At 37.0% G+C, this 19,373-nt stretch overlaps 1 protein-coding gene across 4 annotated transcripts in view; it reads right to left on the bottom strand.

The window, feature by feature from the left end:
• Positions 1-19,373, bottom strand: part of NUP98 (nucleoporin 98 and 96 precursor) — a 110,153-nt gene that overhangs the window by 9,977 nt on the left and 80,803 nt on the right. For all 4 annotated transcript variants that reach the window (XM_053923692.1, XM_053923693.2, XM_024572806.3 and 1 more), the window contains 10 exons: positions 18,931-19,108; positions 18,074-18,238; positions 13,052-13,234; positions 12,193-12,349; positions 10,325-10,754; positions 8,019-8,248; positions 6,864-7,130; positions 2,849-3,006; positions 1,988-2,131; positions 1,074-1,216 (listed from right to left, as the gene is read on the bottom strand). In XM_053923692.1, coding sequence (XP_053779667.1) covers positions 1,074-1,216; positions 1,988-2,131; positions 2,849-3,006; positions 6,864-7,130; positions 8,019-8,248; positions 10,325-10,754; positions 12,193-12,349; positions 13,052-13,234; positions 18,074-18,238; positions 18,931-19,108 — 2,055 coding nt within the window. The remainder of the gene's footprint in view (positions 1-1,073; positions 1,217-1,987; positions 2,132-2,848; positions 3,007-6,863; positions 7,131-8,018; positions 8,249-10,324; positions 10,755-12,192; positions 12,350-13,051; positions 13,235-18,073; positions 18,239-18,930; positions 19,109-19,373) is intronic.

The following is a 19,373-nucleotide window of genomic DNA, read 5'->3' as shown; positions in this document are numbered from 1 at the left end:
TTTATTTTGTTTTAGAGAGTGGGGAAGGGAAGGAGAAGACAGGGAGAGAAACATCAATGTGTGGTTGCCTCTTGTGTGCCCCCAACTGGGGACCTGGCCTGCAACCTAGGCATGTGCCCTGACTGGGAATTGAACCACCAACACTTTGGTTTGCAGGCCCATGCTCAATCCACTGAGCTGTACCAGTCAGGGCAAAAACCCTATATTTAAAAGAAAGTATTTGAAGAATGGAAATGAGATGTGAACTATTAGTTTTAACTAGAGAAAAACTCCTCAGTGTTTCTAATACAGCATAAAATACAAAAAGACAATTCTGAGACAGTTTTAGTTAATTGATTAGATGTAATAATAGCATGTGTTAAAATATTATTGTAGAATAAATCACTCATTTCTTATTAAAACACACACACGAACCACTCTATAGAGGTATCACTATATGCCCACTAACATGATAAAATTTAAAAAAATGACAATACCAAAATTTGAAAGAGATGGGAATGTAAAATGATATAAGCACTTTTGGATACAAATGTTTAGAAACTTCATTCATAATAGCCCGCCAAGAGAAAACTGCTGTCCATCAACAAATAAATAAATTATGCAATTAAAAAAACTTTTGATACTCATATTAGCATAAATGAATCTCAAAATCCTTATGCTGAGTGAAAGTCAGGCACAACAGATAACATACAGAATGATCCCAATCATATAAATTGAAGAACAGCAAACCTTACCCATAGTAATGACAAGTTGGTCAGTAGCTGGGTGGTGACTGATTGCAAAGGGGCATGAGGGACCTCTTTAGGGGTAATGTTTTGACTGTGATGACAGTTATCTTAAAATCTCCAAACCACATACTTCAGTACACGTGCACTGTATTTCTTTCATTCAAGTTCATTAAAATAAATTTTAGACTTCTAAGTCTACTTCCAGTGCTCTTTATTCTCAACTACTATCAGTTATATTTTGGTAATTTACACAGACTAATGGCAATTTGGCCAGGTATGAAAGGGAAAGGACTCCCAAGAGCTCAGGGAGCCCTCAAGCGTCTATACTGTGTAGCTCTGATTTACCTGTCACTGTAGAGTTTTAGAAGGTGAAAGCAGACGTCTTGAAGTGGTCTTCGTGAGTCTTGTTCCTCCTCTACCACACAGCCAGAGCCTTCCAGGTATGAAGGAAGTGGAGGGCAGGCATATCGGTCACCCTCAGAGGTATTCTGAAAGTAGGAAGTTGATAAAACAATACATCAGCTGCTAGTGTGTTTCACAGATGCTATCATGTCTCAATTACTCAAGACGTGTGTATTAAGAATGATGTGGCACCTTCTAATGGAATGTGTCAAAGGTTTTAAATTTATTTAGATCAGTGACATGTTCCACTTTTCGTGAAGAGACTGGCGAAGACTTCAGATAGCTCTCACTGGTCACACCACTTTTCTTGCCACCATTCTCATTACACTCAGTTTCTTTAGTGTTCTCTCCTTTTACTAACAAATACTAATACTATCGAAGATAATAAAAATGGAGAGTAAGAAGAACAGAAGAAATGATGGCTTTAAAAACAGTAGTAACACTTTAACCTCAACACTAACAAGGATTATGAAATGTAACATTTAGAAGTAAAGCTGGGACCTCACTTGAGGCTATAGCACACCTGAGGCCAGGCAGTATCTAGGGGAATCCCCCTCAAAGAAAGAGAGCATCGGGAATGAAAAAACCCCCACTGATTTGGCGGAGAAAAAAAGTCAGTTGTGGAAACACATCATATTAAATAACACAGAAGCAGACACTTGGAGAAGTTTAAGGTTAGCCCTGTCCAGAGATAGGAGAAAAGGAAAAAGTTTTGCATCAGATTTCCTGGGTTTGTTTTATGATACTTTCAAAAAAAGCAGTTAGGAAAAAGCACTATGAAATGTGACGTGATGGCTTTTTCTCTGGCAGAAACAGAACTACCAGGATGGTTGCCTGGTTCTCCTGGACACACATACCTGAAATGCTTCTTCATACATGCTGAGTGCCCTGGAAATGGAGGCTGTTGGTGGAAGCAAATACCAAAGGTGGACAGCCAGCGAGCGTTTCCAATCCAACTGGGAGCACACATTAACTTGCTTCTGCTCTGACAGCTGCCACACCTGCAGGAGACAAAATGACCATCACAGCTACAAATTGTACATTACCTTGCTTTGTCCCAGGTCTGCAAATTATTCACTTATTCAAGTAACACTTTAAATGACCTAGGTAGCAGTGTTAATAATCCAGAAGTAACATACACAGTCCCTAGGTGGCAGGTGATGGGGTGGATATAGACAATCACTGCTCTAAGAAGAAATGAGAACCACTGTGAATCACTAAGGTCTTCATACTGCACACAGTTGCCAACTTATAAAACTTAAAGTATAAATAAATTGAACAGCCTTTTCATTTTTGGAAATTGACTTTAAGATGGCAATCAGACAGGCAGGGAGTAATAGAGAACTGGCTTAAAATAATTAGAGTATATCATCCATAAAATAAAATAGAAGTGGCCATTAAAAAGAATGAGGTTGCCCAACATAAAAAATATCCATATACGGTAAGTAACAAAAGTTGCTATAAAGACAAATTCTTTATGTTGTTTATCACTATGATATGATATAGTAAATTTTAACATTTTTATTTCTATATAAATAGTTGTTTTTTTTTACAATGCACATGTTGTACCTCTGTACGCTTCCATTAAATATTTCCAACAAAAATAGTTGCTTAGTTATACATATAAATGTACAATTTACAAAGATAGTTCTTTACTTTAACCTCAAGCAATCTTGAATTTATGAGAAAATTTATGTGGGTTTATAAGAAGAAAATACCGGTTTTCCAGCCAAGAGGGCAAAGATGCGCAATCTCTCATCCTGGATGAAGCAGTCAGCCTGGAGCTGATGCCAATCCACCAGCTGCATGGTAAGCAGCTCCCGGACAGACTGGCTACCCACCAGCTGGGATAAAAGAAGGGCCAGACGGTGATCACCTATAAGAAAAACAGAAGTTCTCTGGTGATACTGAGGATTTATACAGAGTTGGGAAAACACTTGGGGTCATCACCTTATTTCTTCTAGTCCTCAGGAGAGAGAACGTTAACACCTGCGACTGCTTTTTGCAGTAGTGCCAAAATATTGATCAAGAACTTACCACTTTCCGCTTGGGTAGAAAAATCTTCAAAGTAGTTTAGCCTAAATGATATATGGATTGTATAGTATAGAGAGCTCAGTGACAATTCTCCTATTACTTCTGTGACCCTAGAAAAGACTCTTCATCTATAAAATGGAGGAAAATATCATCTGACTCAAAGGTTTGTAGTGAAACTGAGATGACAAAATTGAAAACATGCCCAACTAGGATGTACTATATAATGACACTGAGAAATGGCAAACTCACACCTAAACAAAAAACGTGTGTAAGATATAAAGAGAACGGTTAAGGCCTTTAATCTTACAGGTCTTGATAATATGTTTTAATGAAAAATTTTAAGTACAAAAGGCTGGGGCAATAAAAAACTCTAGCTAGAATGCGAGGGGACAGAAATTTTGGCTTATGAAAATTTCCAGTTAAACTGTGAGCTGAGAAAAATTCTCTGTCTCAGTCCTTAATACAGACCTCCTAAAAGTCAACAGTCCTTTTCCTTTTGTTTCTGCATATGGGTCAGTACTCACATGACTATAAAGTACTGTTCTGACAGAATCTAAGACTCTCATCTCAAATAGTATCCTTCCCAAATTAGAGAGGCCTGCAGGAAAGAAATCATGCATCAGGAACACATCTGGGAAGGTGCTGCTAGGCCGAGGTGTCGCTCTGATGTATGCAGGCAATGAAAGCACGACTGGACTATGATTCACGCAGTAAGTGCTGAGCCCACCTGATCATGAGCTGCTAATATTCTAGATGAATGATAATAAAAGAAAAAAATAAAAAGATCCTTATCTACAGAATCCCAAAGAGAGGGTTCACTAGCCAACAAATGTAAATACCATGGGACACGAAAGATAGTCAAGTTCAGAGAAGAAAAGTGGAGTATCATATCTTGACTCAATCATTTATTAAGATCATTTCTCTCTGCTATGATCATACAACCAACCAATCAGCTTTTGCCAATCTTTGACTTTTTCAGATATTGCCATTGATGAGAACTATACTTGAACAAATGGCAGAATTTTACAGTACTTCAAGTTGATTTTAGTGTAAAGTAAGGCTCTAAATCCATCTTTTACACGTAAATATCCAAGAACCCTAGCATTATTTGTTGAAAAGATTATCTTTTAACATTTAAATTGTGTTGGCCCCCTTGCAAAAAATTACCGACTGTGGGTTTTGTATTTGGATTCTCACTTCTGTTCCCTTAACCTGTGTGTTCGTTCATACTCATGCCAGTACGTTGTCTTGACTGCTTGTAGCTTTACGGAAATTTGGAAATCACAAAGTATTGAGTCCCCTGATGCCATTCACTTATAACACTGTTTAGGTTTTTCACGTTTCCAACAAGGATCAGGACCTACAAAAACACCTGCTAGAGATTTTGGTAGAGACTGTGTGGAATGTAAAGCGTAGGGCAAAAGCAGGTTTACAGTTGTGAGTACACGAAACAAAGAGTTTATGCTTGTATTAACCACTGCATTATTTTCCACACGAACAACTGTAAACCTGCTTCTGCCCCTCCCTGTACAGATTAATTTGGGGAGAACAGACATCTCAGCAATTCTGAGGTTTCCAGTCCATCAGTTCTCACAACCAGGATGGTTCTGCACCCCTAGAAAACATTTGGCAACGTCTGAGGATATTTTTGGTTGTCACAACTAGAAGGGAGAGGACTGTTAAGAAAAAGTAGAAGGGTAGGGATGCTGCTAAATATCCTACAATGCCAGGGCAGCTTCCACGACAAAGAATTACTCACTAAAAATGCCAACAGTGCTGAGGTTGAAATGTATTCCATGATCATGGACTGGCTCTTCATTTATTTAGATCTTTTATTTCTCCAGCAATGTCATATAGTTTTCAGTGTTCAACTCTTATACTTTTGTTACATTTATTCCTTAAGTATTTTAGTCTTTCTGATATTATGGAGTTTTTTTAATTCACTTTTGGATTGTGTTACTAAAACGTAGAAATACAATTGCATTTTGTAATACTGACCTTGAATACTGAGACCTTGTCAAATTAAGTTCTTTAGTCCCACAACCTTTTCTGTGGATTCCACAGGACTGTCTACATACAGAATCATGCTGGCTGTGAATAAAGACAGTTCTACCTCTTCATTTTTTAATCTATGTAACTTATGCTTCTTGCTCTTGTCTGAATACACTGGCTACAACATCCATTATAATGCTGTACAGAAATGGTGTTCCCAATCTTAGGGTACAATCAATCAGCCTTTCAAACACTGAGTATGATGGCCGGCTGCAGGTTTTCATAGATTCACTTTGACATAAGGGTAATGATGTCATCACAGGATGAGTTGGAAAGCGCTCCATTCTGTATTTTCTAGAAGAGCTGCAAAGACTGTTATTAATTCATCTGTATAAACATAAGAGAGAGTCTGCCAGTGAAGACATCTGCACATGGGCTTTCCTGAGTGAAGATTTTAATTATGAATTCAACTTTTTTGCTTTTTATGCATCTATTTAGATTTTCTACTTTTTCTTGAGTCCATTTTGATTGATTTGTATTTTGCTAGGAATTTGTCAATTTTACCTAAGTTGTTGAATTTGTTGACACAGAATTTCTCACAGTATTCCATTTTCTTGTAGGATTAATACTGATGTTCACTCTTTCACCTCTGACCTCTGTCTTTGGCAATTTGTGTCTTTCCTTTTTTCATCGTCAGTATACATAAAAATTTGTTAAGTTTCTCGATCTTCTCAAAGAACTTTTAGTTTTATGGATTTCTTTACTGTTTTTATGTTTTCATTTTCATTGATATCTGTTCTAATCTTTATTATTTCCTCCCTTCTTTTACCCGTTGGTTTAGTTTGCTCTTTTGCTAGTTTCTTAAGGTAAAAGCTTAGGTTGTTGATTTGAGGTGTTTCCTCTTGTTTGGTAGTTATCAGGTAACACTGGTTGATAAAGTTCAAGTATTCTATACTCTTGATTTTCTGTCTAGTTCTATCAATTATTGAAAGTGGAGGTAATGAAGCAAACGTTTTTAGTAAGCTGAAAGGTAGTGCTTCACCAAAAGCTCAATTTTAGGGTAAGAAAAGAAAAAGGAGGAAAAATAGAGTTTGTGAATAAATAGATCTAAGGACCTGACTTTGACACTCAAGATGCTCTTTCACTACACATGCATGCTAGTGAGCATAACTTTCTCTCTTTAATGATCCACAATCTTTGCGGCTTTATAGAAGGTCTTATTGGCATTTTCTAGTTTTATTACAAGGAAGTACTTAGCATGTAAAATTAAAATACATTTTAAAAAGATTTTACTTATTTTAGAAAGAGGAAAAGGGAGGGAGAAAGAGAAGGAGAAAAACATCAATGGGTGAGAGAAGCATCAATCAGCTGCCTCCTGCATGCACCCCAACTGGAGACCCAAACCACAACCCACGCATGTGCCCTGACTTGTAATTGAATCAGCCACTTTTCAGTTTGTGGGACAAAGCCCAACAAACTGAGACACACCAGTAAGAGCCAAAATTAACTTTAATTAAATAAATTTAACATTTAAGGTTCTAAAAAGTAAACTAGAAGATGTAGTCCCAATTCTGGAGGAACCAGCAATCTTCCTGGGAAGTCTATACTTAATGCTTGGGATAGAAGACAAAAGCAAATCCACAATTAAGGGGAAGGGACTGTAAGTAGGAAGAAGGCAGAGGTGCAAAGAAGGACCACATGCCTTACCTGATTGCTGGGCCAGAGAGCAGGCCTCACTGATTCTCTTGCCCGTGAGGTAGCTGAAAACAGCCTCCACGGGGTTGTCTTTTCGGGTTAAGGAGACCTCCTCTTCAATTTGAGGTGCGGCAGTATGGGATAGCCAGCGAGAGAAAGCTCTCCTTCGCTCCAGAATCTGCATGTATTCACTGGGTTCATCCAGCTGGCTGTCAAGCTCCTTCAGGTAGCCCCATAGAGCTTCACATAATGTCCATGTTAGGCTCCACTGCTTCACAACTAAGGAAGGGACAGGAAAACAATGCTATGACAAAGTCGTACGTAACTACAGAGGGGCATCACTCTAATTGTGGTATAAAAATATTTACATTAGTAACTACCCCAAACATTCACTTAAGGTGATTTCCCTGAATCTGTCTCCACCTTACTCAGCTGTGTCTTAAAAGCTCCAGAGGTGTGTGGTGTAACTGCCTGCTCACTCTATGTTCCTGTGGTACTTACATAACAAATTAACTCAATGCTCCCTGAAACAGTTTCCTCTACCTAATTATAACTAACACAACCTCAAATGATAAAAGTCCTTTGATTTGATCAAATTCTGTTTACAAAATGCTTTAAAAAAAATACAATGTCTTATAAAAACTTGTGAGGGATTGTTCTCTCCTGCTATAGGCATAGCCTAACATTTAGTGAGTCTAAATGACACTGTTTAAAGCACTTAAGAGTGGGCCAACTCTAATATACAGGTTTACAGTAATGGTTCAGAAAATCATGGTCACAATAGTTAGAGAGAGAAAACTAGGAGAGGGATCAGAAAGAAAGCTATAAATACAAAGTTGTTGGAAAGATCAAGTAGGCATTGAGCTGGCCATGGAAGAATGGGTAAAATTTAGAAAAGCAAGGAGGAATGAGATTTCATAAATCCAGGAGATTTGACTGGCTACCATTCCTTGGAACAAGAACTTGTATGATAAAGGCCATAAGAATAATTGTAAACAATGGTGTAATTTCTCCTTGCTTGGGATTTTACTCATGCCAACTCAACTATAGACAATGCTCAGGTATTCACACAATTACTACACTGGCATATTAAAATTTATCCTCCTATGAACACATGCTCCTACCCCTGCTCCTGGGACATCGAATAGAAGCATAGTTTATACTCACTTTGTGCTTCCAAGAAATCTCCCGATGCTTCCTTAACCCAATCTGCATAGTCATGAATAACAGCAACTCCTGGATTGGGAACAATGAGAGGACAGAGCTCATCCACATGGACAGTGCTATGTTTTAATTTGAGCTCCAGAGGTATCTGGTATAATTTCAGGTCTTCATCCAGCTTCTTTTCTTTCAAACTGAGTTTTTCCAAATGAACTTTGAATGGGGACTCATTTAGGCTACAAGGACAAGTGACAAACAAGATAGAAAATAAAGATAAGAAAGATGCTAGAATTTTCCTACAACCAAAACTGTTTCTTTTTATGATTACAAATAAAATGCAAAAATAAAAAAAAAATTGTTTCCTCATGTCAAACTATATTGAACTCATTTGCTATATTTTAAATTAACAAATTATCTGACCCATGCCTTCAGGATCCAAAGGCTTCTTAGCTGAGGTTCCAACAAGTATAGGAATCAGTTAGACTTGGAACTGACTTCAGTATGCATCTAGATACTATGAAATCCAAGAGTCAAAAATTGTGTGACTCCCACTTTTCAAATTATATTTCATAAGGTGCCAGAAGCCACTGAAGACCTGCCTCTAAATTAAGATAAGTGTATAGTTAATCTGGCCTTGATCCAATTTTTAAGACTGATATTAACAACCTCTAAAATATCATGGCATTGTGCATAACCCAAATTTAGGATCAACATTCCTAATTGTGAGGTTCAAGAGATGCTGTTGTTTATTTCTTCAAAGTCAACTTTAAAAACTAAGAGCCACAGGTGATCATAACCACTTAATTTGTAGTAAAAACGGAACAATTTGTTATAGCAATTATAAAAAGTAAATAGGAAACTGTTATTTATTTTGCACAAAACAACTGTATGCTTATTGCCTAATAAATACCAGAAAGCTATACATATAATCTGTATGGCATATATATAGAATATATAGAACTATAAGCACACACATATAAATGTTAATGGTGGGGATTATATAGAAATACATAACATATATAGTTATCAACTGTCACCTTATTTCCAAATACTTATGCATGAGTTATCCACAGTTCATACATTCATTTTATGAGGTCTAAGATACAGAAAACGTGTTTAATTGAGAATACAAGGTGTGTCCAGAAAAAGCCAGGCCATTGTTAATACAATGAGAACGGTTGTGAGACATCAGTGTAACCTGGCAGCCAAGGAGAGTGGACTGGAATGTGCATGTATGAATAATGACTTCACTGTACTAGTCAGGGGGGCCGTAGATGCCACTGAGTGAGCATGTGTACTGTGTGGCTGTCACATTCAACATGACTGAGTGAGCAACGAATCTGCATCAAATTTTGCATTAAGCTTAAACATTCCTTCATGGAAACTATTTGGATGATTCAGAAGGCCACGGCTATAAGCAACTGGTGATTGGCAGCTTGATCATGACAATGCACCTGCTCACACATCACACCTTGTACAGAGACTTTTGGTGAAATATCCAATCACGCAGGTGACTCAGTTCCCCAACACCCAGATTTGGCACCCTGGGACTTCTGGCTTTTCCCAAAACTAAAATCACCTTTGAAAAGGAAGAGATTTCAGACCATTGATGAGATTCAGGAAAATATAATGGGGCAACTGATGCCAATTGGGAGAACTGTGTGAGGTCCCAAGGTGCCTACTTAGAAGGGGATTGAGGTGTCATCCTATGTACAATACTTCTCGTATCTTCTTCAATAAATGTCTCTATTTTTCACATTATATGGCTGGATACCTTCTGGACAGACCTTGTATGTCTTACATGTGAAGAAATCGCAAGTAAGTGAGAAAATACAAAAAAATGACTAATGTAATAAAAAGAATGAAATCCCAAGGAATGCTGCAGTCTTAGCTTTGGGTCTGTTACTTTTCCAACTGAAGTTTAACCACTACCTTGATGGTTTTTAATTAGATAGATATCTTCTGCTATCTAAAACTGTGCTAAGAATATATCTAGAAAGATTTCCTGAAGATAAAAAAATTTTTCTCACCTACCACATGTTGCCCTTCTCAAAAAGCATAAGGAGCCCTGACTGGTGTGGCTCAGTGGGTTGGGCATCATTCCAAACACAGAAAGGTTGTTGGTTTGTTTCCAGGCAGGGCACATGGCCTGGGTTGCAGGCCAGGTCCCCAGTTGGGGGCATGTGAGAGGCAATCAATCCATGTTTCTCTTGCACATCAATGTTTCTCTCCTCCTCTTCCTCCCTCCCTTTCCCTCTCTCTAAAAAGAAATAAAACCTTAAAAAAAAAAAAAGCGTGAAAATATGACTCACGATTTAACAGCTACTGGATTAGGCAGGAATCCATATTCCACAGAATCAGCAATCTGATGATTTTCCAGGTCCTGAGAGCCACTTAGCTGTTCACCACTGTTAGCAAGAGTCCAGTTGGGGCCCCAACCAACCCGAAATGAGCGTCCCATAAATAGGGCCATGTCCATCAAGAGTTTCCCCCTGCCATAGGTAACAGATTTTTCAAGAGGGACTAGGCCGGGTTGTCTGCGAGTACCCACTGTTTTCAACTGAACCTCAGGGACAGGGCTGGGCACTGTAAACACAGAGGTCAAGGGTGGAGGGACAGACCAAGTAGATGTGGATGGGATATTCATCAAAGATGATGTTCTGGGAGTGCGACATTCTTGCACAGAGGCACTTGGTGAAAAAAAAACTCCACTTGTAAATTTTGATTGCAGTAACCCACCAACTAAAATAAGGGAAGGGGGAGAAAGCTATTAGAGAATATATACTATTGCTTTTTGAACAACAATCAGTGAAGTCAAAATTACAGCTTTACCAAATTAACTAAATCAGATGTAGAAGACCAGAAGCAGGTTTAAACCAGATACTGCAGAAATTACGCTTTCAACCAGAAAAATCAAGGCAGAAATTCTCATGATGATGACATCAACAATAACATTAATAATAAACCTTACTACTACTATTTAAAAAAATTATCTAGCACTTATCTGCAGCAGACTGCATAAGCAATTTCTATAAATTGTTTCATTTCATTCTTTAATAACTACATTGAATGAAGAACATCATTATCTTCATTTTATAAGTAAGAACATTGGGCTCAAATCCAAATCCACAAAACTACTAGAGCAGCAGGACTGAAAGACGATCCCAATGCTCATGTCCCTGTCAGACTGCCAAATGTAACCATTTCTTAGTCAATATAAAATGCTGAAAAAGATCAAAACTCAAATTCCTACCATTGTAAGGCTCAGTGCTAGGCTTAAAGAAACACAGACCCAACAAGGCATCTTGTGATGTAACAAGTGCCTTTCAGAAAGACAGTTCTTGTTACTATTGCCTGGTTTCTGATTTTATATGTTCCTGTCTAAAGCAAGGAGCTAAGTTGTTGAAGTATGAGATTTTTATGTAGTACCCATTATGGAAAAGGTTTATGAAAGTTTAACTGATACTTTACTAATTAAAATATTAAAGAAAGAAAGTTAATATATTAAGGCACTCAAAAAACTGAAAAATAAATGTTTAGTTTTTAAGACAACATAAAGAAATCTCTTCCCGGTAGTTCCTCTGGTTTTCAAGGAATTTTGACATTACACCTGCTTATGTCCACTGCTGACACCACCACCTCCAATCCCACACACATAGATACAAGCACACTAGAAAAGGGAAGGCTTTAAAATCAAACACGTAATGACTTCCCTGGGAATTTGGTAAGGTTTACGGAAAAGGGGAAATCTAACAAGTTTTGTGCATTATGAGAAGCAACGTTTGCCCCTAAAAGGCAGTAAGGATAGTGTCAGGACTGCAAAATAAAAGAGTAAAATGCAGGACAACTTGTTATTTCCTCTATGGTCTCATAAAAATCAGGAAATGTGAGATTATCAAATCCACATTCATAAGCAAATTCAATCGCAACCCTAAAGAAAACACAAATGCTTTTTTCTCCATATAACTTCTTCTGTGGCACCAATAAAGCAAATCACGGCTTTTAAAAATTGGTCCCACGTAACAGATATATATATATATATATATATATGTACATTTTCTCTTGGCACCCTTGTCAAAGCCTTTAGGGGTGCATTTACTATTGAAGTTGACTCAATTTAGAAGATATGTGAAAAGTAGGACTTTATAGCTTTCTTATAAAACAGCATCTTTTACAGTACCTAATGAACGGGATTTTGATGAGTGGGATGCTGAAATGGGGAGTCTGGGAGAACAGATTTCTTGAGAAGTATCTGCTTGAGAAGGAAGGCGGCTGAAGTGTTGATCCAGAACCATATCTGCATCTTCCTCATCAGCAAGCAATGATGCCTTCATGATCTAAAAAGGCAATATCTATAGAATGAATGTGCTCCCCCAAATCCAAAGGCCACACACAAAATGCAGTTTACAACAACAAATAAATCACTCTGCCTCAAGGTTGTGCCCAGAGCAGGTATAACATTTGTGTAACTGACTCAAAGTACCTGAAGGGTAGAAGCTATAGAATACTCCTCCCTTCATTGTATCTAGTCTTACCAGAGTCTGGCACGGAGCAATCACTCACATTTGCTAAATGATTTTGAAGTCAAACACAAGCCAAAGGCTAAATCATTAACATATCAAAAGGCAAGGACAAGTGGAAGTTGAGACAGAGTTTAAGGAAAACGGAATGTACTACTTTTTTTTTTTTTTTTTAACTTTTGTGGAGCAATGCAGGAACCTCAAAACTACCTTATGAAGTAGATAAAGTAATATTTTATAGAGAAAAATCAGTGCTCATAGATGTTAAGTGACTTGCCTAAAGTCACATAGTAATTAGTTATAAAACTGGAATTAGATAGAATCCAGGCTTTCTGAATCTCAACACAGCCTTTCCTCCCTGAATGGGAAAATAAGGCTCAAACATGGGCTGTATTCCTGTTTTTCCTTATTCCAGTTAGCACTCAATGCTCTTAAATGAAGGGAGATGTCTGATATGACGCAAGGGAAGTAAGTATTAGTTTGGCTTCCTGTTGTAGTAAGGGTGGGTTAGGACTTCACCTGTAAAACATGTGGATTAATTCCCAGTGAAGATGCAATGTGTGTTGAGGCGGACACAGGTTCCTGATCCTCAGGCACGCTCTCTTCTAACATGGAATCCAAAACTGGCTCCTGGGTGATATCTACCATGTCACTGTCCAGTTCCACAACCCTCCCTAACTGCTCCACCTCTGGGCTCTGGCTCTGTGGACAGTAGAAAGAGCAGGGAAGCAGCATTAAATTACACCAAATAGACATAGAGCTTCAAGACATATGTAGTTTATTCAGAATATGATACAGCAATATTAGATTCTGCCCATTCTATACAATGTGAGGTAGCATATTTGCTAAAAAAGATTCAACAATTATTTTAAAATTTTCCACTGTGAGTACTTGGGTTCCAAACAACAGTTCACACAATCACCTTTTTATAGTATCATGGTCTGGTCTCTGGACCTAAGGCAACATCCATAATGAACAAAGGGTGGTCTTCAGACAAAGACTATGCCTTCCGTAATTTAGCTAGCAATTACCATTTCCCAATTTACACAGGTCACCCTGCACTCACACTGCCTTGTAGTTAGAAGTCATTGGGAAAAGAATAAAAGGTACAAATACCAAAATTTCTAGTAACTTTGCATTGTTTTAAAGAAACCATTTAAAAATAAATTTCTAATTAACACAATGTGGGGCCTGGAATCCATCTTTTGGGTGACTGAATCTTAAGGTATACTTGTGAAGTATCATGTAAGATACAAGGACTGTCTACTCTAATTTCCCAAAAGAGAAAACAAAGTAATATTATCAGGAACAATTTTAATCTGGGAATAATTCCTTTATGCTTAAAAGTGTTAAGAGTTACCAAAAGAATGCTCCCATTTATAACTATAGAAAAATCAAGGTGTTAGATACATGGTGAACTGCTGCTTAAGATGTGACCAATCACCACAGCTTGCTTTAAGAAACTGGAAGCTAGGTAACAGTCAAAAGGCAAAAATGATACTATATTTTACCTACTGGGGAAGCAACAGGCAGGTCTGATTACTTTTATGTTTTAAAATTCTGGAAAAAAATGCAGCCTTAGTGATGATGTACTCATTATAACTACAAGGATTATGGGAACACTCACTCCAATAGCTCCCTAATGTTATTTTTAACCAATGCACTTTTAGGACATGTTCCCATCCTCTGTCAACCTCACAATAATCTCCTCTGTTGGGCTCCCATAACACCCTCTCTATTTTATACAATGTATCACTATTTATTATAATTTTTGAAACACACACACACACACACACACACACACACACACACCACCAGATTGTTGAGACTTGAAAACAGACATGGCCTGCTGTTTGCTATATCTAACACGAAACACACTGGCAAATTTAACATTCACTGAACACTTTCTTTGTTATTTACATTGCCTTATGCAGTCCTTGGTACACAGTAGAGAAGGCAATTAACTATGACAGGACAAGAAGGAGTGAGGACAGGTGAGAGGAAAAGAAAAAAGGAGAAGATAGTTCCAACTTATTACTCAACAAAGGAAAAATGCTAAAATTAAGAGATGTCCACCTAGAATACTTTTAGGCAAATGGGAATGATCTCATCAAATAATTAGGTTAGAGACCTAAGGGACCAGCATTATCTTTTAGAAGAATGATAAGAATCAAGGTTTTATTTGCTCCATCCTCAAGCATAGTCCAAAGCTACAACATATCATCCGATAAGTGTTCATGGGGAAAGTGAAGTACTATGAAACCATGAGATGAGCTCCTGGAACCCTGAATTTTGTTAAAATGTACCTATGTAATTGCAATAAACTCCCACAAAATATGTCTGTGTTTATTTTCAGTGAAATCTTGGGAGGTCAGGTACTTCTTCAGAGCCAGTCCTAGAAAGAAAATAATAATAATAATAATAATAATAATAATAATACAAAGGCTCAGAAGGAATTGAGGAGAAAATAAAAAAGGAATCTCCTGGGAGGTCTGTGGAAAAGAGAAGCATGTACTGGGAGAAGCAGCCAGAGTATCATTTTAACTCTCCCTTTCCCACATTGTAGTCTCTTTAAAGTGGGATATCTTATTCATGTCTAAATACCAGCACAGTACATTACAAATGCTAACTACATAGCTGAAATGACTGCCTATTTAGGTATATGGGAGGGTGAGGTTTCATGATTAGAACTTTTAATGATTTTGAGAAACCTCCACTCTTAACTCAAAATAATTTTCCTCAGAAAAACAAAGCTGCCAATACCCTAAAGATAAAGCATCTCTTAATTCAGTAGGTAGAGTGATAAAAGAGGGTACAGTAAATCAAGACACCCTTACTCTACAAAGGGTGTAGAATGGTCAAACAGGTGTCAAAATAATTCATACTGTCCTCTTACCCAAACAGTTCAATCTAGTATATAACTACTACTGTTGCCTGTCTCCAAAACAGCTTTTTTCTTAACTGCAAAGGTTGTTCTATATTTATTTTGCTGGAAAATCAGCCCTGTCAACAACGTTATGTTCTCAAGAAAAATTTTATGTCAGGGTTTCAAAGGCCCACCAAATTAAGTGTATGTATTTCTGCACATACACGAAGGAGCATCACCGCAGGAGGTATAGGACTCAATAACAATAATATTTGAAGGCTTGCAGCTGTACAATCATTTTATATGTATATAAATTACATAAAAATATATTAAAATATATATTAATCTAGATAAATTTAGATAGCTGCCATTTTACTTTAAAAAAAGTATACATAGGTGAAATGGAATTTTATTCTAAATCCTAATGACCTTTTTCCTTAAAAATATTTTAAACTTATTTGAAGGTATTGATGCGGCCAGCTAAAAACTGGATCTCAGATCATCATTTGGGAAATAATATTCTAACTACCAAATAAAACATTTCTGCAAGTGCCCTACTTCATCTGTGTAAAGGTTTCTCTGCTAAAATGTGCCCTAAAATGCATAGAAGATTACGTGAAATTTTAGTTACCTTATGTTTTTTGATTGCTTAGATTTACTCCCTCTTTAGGAGCAAAATAACACTGAAGAACAAACTACAAAGAGGTGACAGAAGATGTTATATAAAAGGCAGTGGAATAAATGTGATCATTAAACAAAAATGTAAATCCTCCTAAAACCTGAGATTGTGCACAGGGGAAAAAAGCTACAGCAGACTGAAAGAACAGTGTACCATAGAAATCAACCTCTCTAAGGGGGGCACGTGACAGTGTGAGGATAGCTCTCTTGATCCGGAGAATAAGAAGATTCAGTTGTCTATTCCTAGTTTATTCAGTTGGCTTAGTATTTTCATGACAAGTAAAATGTAGGTCTTTGGTACTAAAAACTGGGCAACCACTGGGCAATATATGAAGGAGGAGTTCTCTAGAATCCACCTAACTATTTTAACACCTTAGCCACAATATCTAAACAACTTGAACCATTTCTCCCATGTCTGCTTTCCCTATTCAACAGGTCAAAGGCTACCTACCCACTTCCTCAAAGAAGGTGTCTGAAAAAAAGACCCCTGTCCATGGTATCCTCTTTGCCCATTTTGATCCTTATCACCTTTTTTCTAGAAGCTTGTTCTGAAATTTTTTGGTGTTGAGTTTGTCAAAGAGCTCTCATTTACTCAAGTGTCAACACAGGAATTTATAATTATCTGTTACTATTTGTATTCTGGAAATTAAAGAGCCTAAAAACCAGTGATAGTCAAATTTCACAAATTTTCATCTGTCCATGGATGAAGCTTCCCCCCCCCCAGCTGTATTTTAAGGCTCCTCTGTATTAATTTATTGGCAGAAAATAAGGCTATCTGACTCTTATCCTAAAGAATACATATAATGTTAAGATCAAAAAACACTTTGGAAGGAAAGGGATTATAAAAACTGTATGATACAGACAGCATAAACTAGAAAACCAAGCCCATTTGCAGCGTTTTGTTAGTTCAGAAGAGATATCTTAGGGGTATTCTAAATGCTACAAAGATTATAAACATAAAAGTCAATACAGTTCCCATCTCCCACTTTTATCATACCCTTCCCCTTACTCTGTATGTACAAACGTAAACACACAAACATAACAATCTCCAGAAAATGCCTCCCAAGAAATTATTTAATAAACCATAAAAATTGCACAGATCAGCAGCTGTAAGAATTGTAGCATGGAAAATTCCAAAGGTTCTGCTTTTAGCAGCTGAGAGGTAGAGATGATTCTTTACAAAGGAATTCTATACCAAGCTCTCTTATTTAAGGGAGTATGGCAGCAAAGAAAATTTTTTTTTTGTAACTTGATTAAATATAAACAACATCCAAATGAAAGTAAATCTCTTATGAGTTGGCTACGAAACTATCCAATATTTAAATTACAAACCTTTTCTTACAAGGACAAAAGGTTTATGCTGGTTAACAATACTGAAAAAGAGTATGATAGAAGAAATTGCAAAAAAACAATGAATCCCCTAACCTCCCCAGTTCAAATAATTCATTTGTGTTCTTAAAACTTTATTTTCATAAAGATTATGTATCGTTGAAATACAAATATCAAGAAGTTACCTGAAGTATAAGCAAACAACTTGAGAAAACAGTTAAAAATCCTTGCAGAAAACTAATTGAACTTTTTTAAAAAACCACAGAGATAAAGAACAAGATTAAACTTGCGCATCAGCAGTCAACAAAAGTAGGATTTACTTTGCATCAACCCATACAAGCAAAAGGCTATGTCTTAAGTTGATCACAGAGCAGAGAATTCAGCAAGTCCAAATGAAGTGGGAGCTTTTTAAGAAAGACAATCTGTAGAAGGAATGATTCAAAGACCAAGAGAATTCTTTAAATCTCTCAAATAAAAAACAGATGCCAGTACCGCCTCATGCCCTCCCTTATACTAGTTTCAACATGATTGGCAATATATTTGTACTTTGCAAAGTTCCAGGGGGTCATAAAACAAGGGGGCTTTACAGGGGGCTTTGTACTAGCTGAGTGACTTGCTTTTAACTTCTGTATCACGGATTCCATTCAAATTCACTGTCCTTTCTCTACCTGGGGTGGAGGTACTGGTTTGCCATTAAGAGTCATCTGGAATGGTGTGGTCTGGCCTGCAGGGGGCAAAGCAGCAGTCTTCAACTTCTTTGTACTAGTTTTGGATGGCTGTTCCTCCTCCTCTTCATCAGAATCTTGAAGGCCATATTTAGAAAAATGGGAGACCTAAGAGAAGAAGAATCCAACAAAATTACTTTTAACACTGTATTATTCAGAAGAGCTTCCAAAGTATTTGTCCTTACTACATTGCAGACTAGCTAAAAAAAAGATATCAAAAATTTATTTAAAGCACAATGAAATGTCACCCATGACACTTTACCATTTTATTAAGATTTAGAAGATGATGATGCATGTACTAGTTGCTCTATAATTACTAAATATAGTAACACAGGAAATGAAACCCAAAAAAGCCATTATTATTTTCACATCTATATACTGCCTAGTTGTTCTCTACCAACACAAGAGCTTTCATTAAGTTAAATAACCCAACTGGCCTAGAAGAGAAAGATACCAATGGGTTAAACTATCAAGGAAAGGAGAAAGGCAATCTTCTCATCCCAGAAGTCTTTAAAAGAATGACAATTTAGGAGTTGATTCATCAAGAGATAAAAATTCTGCCTGATGTCCCTAAATGATGCCACGTATTAAAAAATCACACCTTAGGAAGTATATCTAAATGCTCACAAGATTGAATTGTGAGGCCATAAAGTTTATAAATAGCTCTTATTGCTCTGGGGTTTAACTAGATATTTAATTTGGAGCAAATCATGATGTATCTCTACATGTATTTCCTAATTTGAAAATAACAAACATTTTGTGACTCTAACTATAGTTAATAATAAGTTATGTGACTGTACCTTAAACACCCAAGAACCCGTTTCAGGACGGTATTCTTTGAACTGAGCTCCCTGTTTCCTTGAAACTGCTTCTAATCGTCCCTCATAATTGATATCAGCAAGTCGATCTGGGCTCTTTATTAAACAACGAGATGTTTTATCTGTTGGCCAAACTCCGTCCAATGTAACCTCAGCCTTCCTGTAACATACAACCAAGTAAAATGTCAATGTTTCATATTTGAGACCAGAAAGCCAAGAAACATCTATAGAAATAGCAAATAAAGGTACCTATGTTACTTTGGAATTACTCTGCAGATGTTTCATAGACTTGAGTCTAATCTCCCAAAGTACATAAGCTTAAGAGCAAGGAATTAACCCCCACATCAGCTAGCTCAGTATCTGATTCAAGGGTCAAATTCCATTTATTCCAAACTACTATGGTATACAATTACTTCCAATCTAAT

This window comes from Desmodus rotundus, chromosome 5 (genome assembly GCF_022682495.2).
Source record: "Desmodus rotundus isolate HL8 chromosome 5, HLdesRot8A.1, whole genome shotgun sequence".
Classification (NCBI taxonomy): Eukaryota; Metazoa; Chordata; class Mammalia; order Chiroptera; family Phyllostomidae; genus Desmodus; species Desmodus rotundus.
This window is presented reverse-complemented; position numbering and strand designations above follow the sequence as displayed.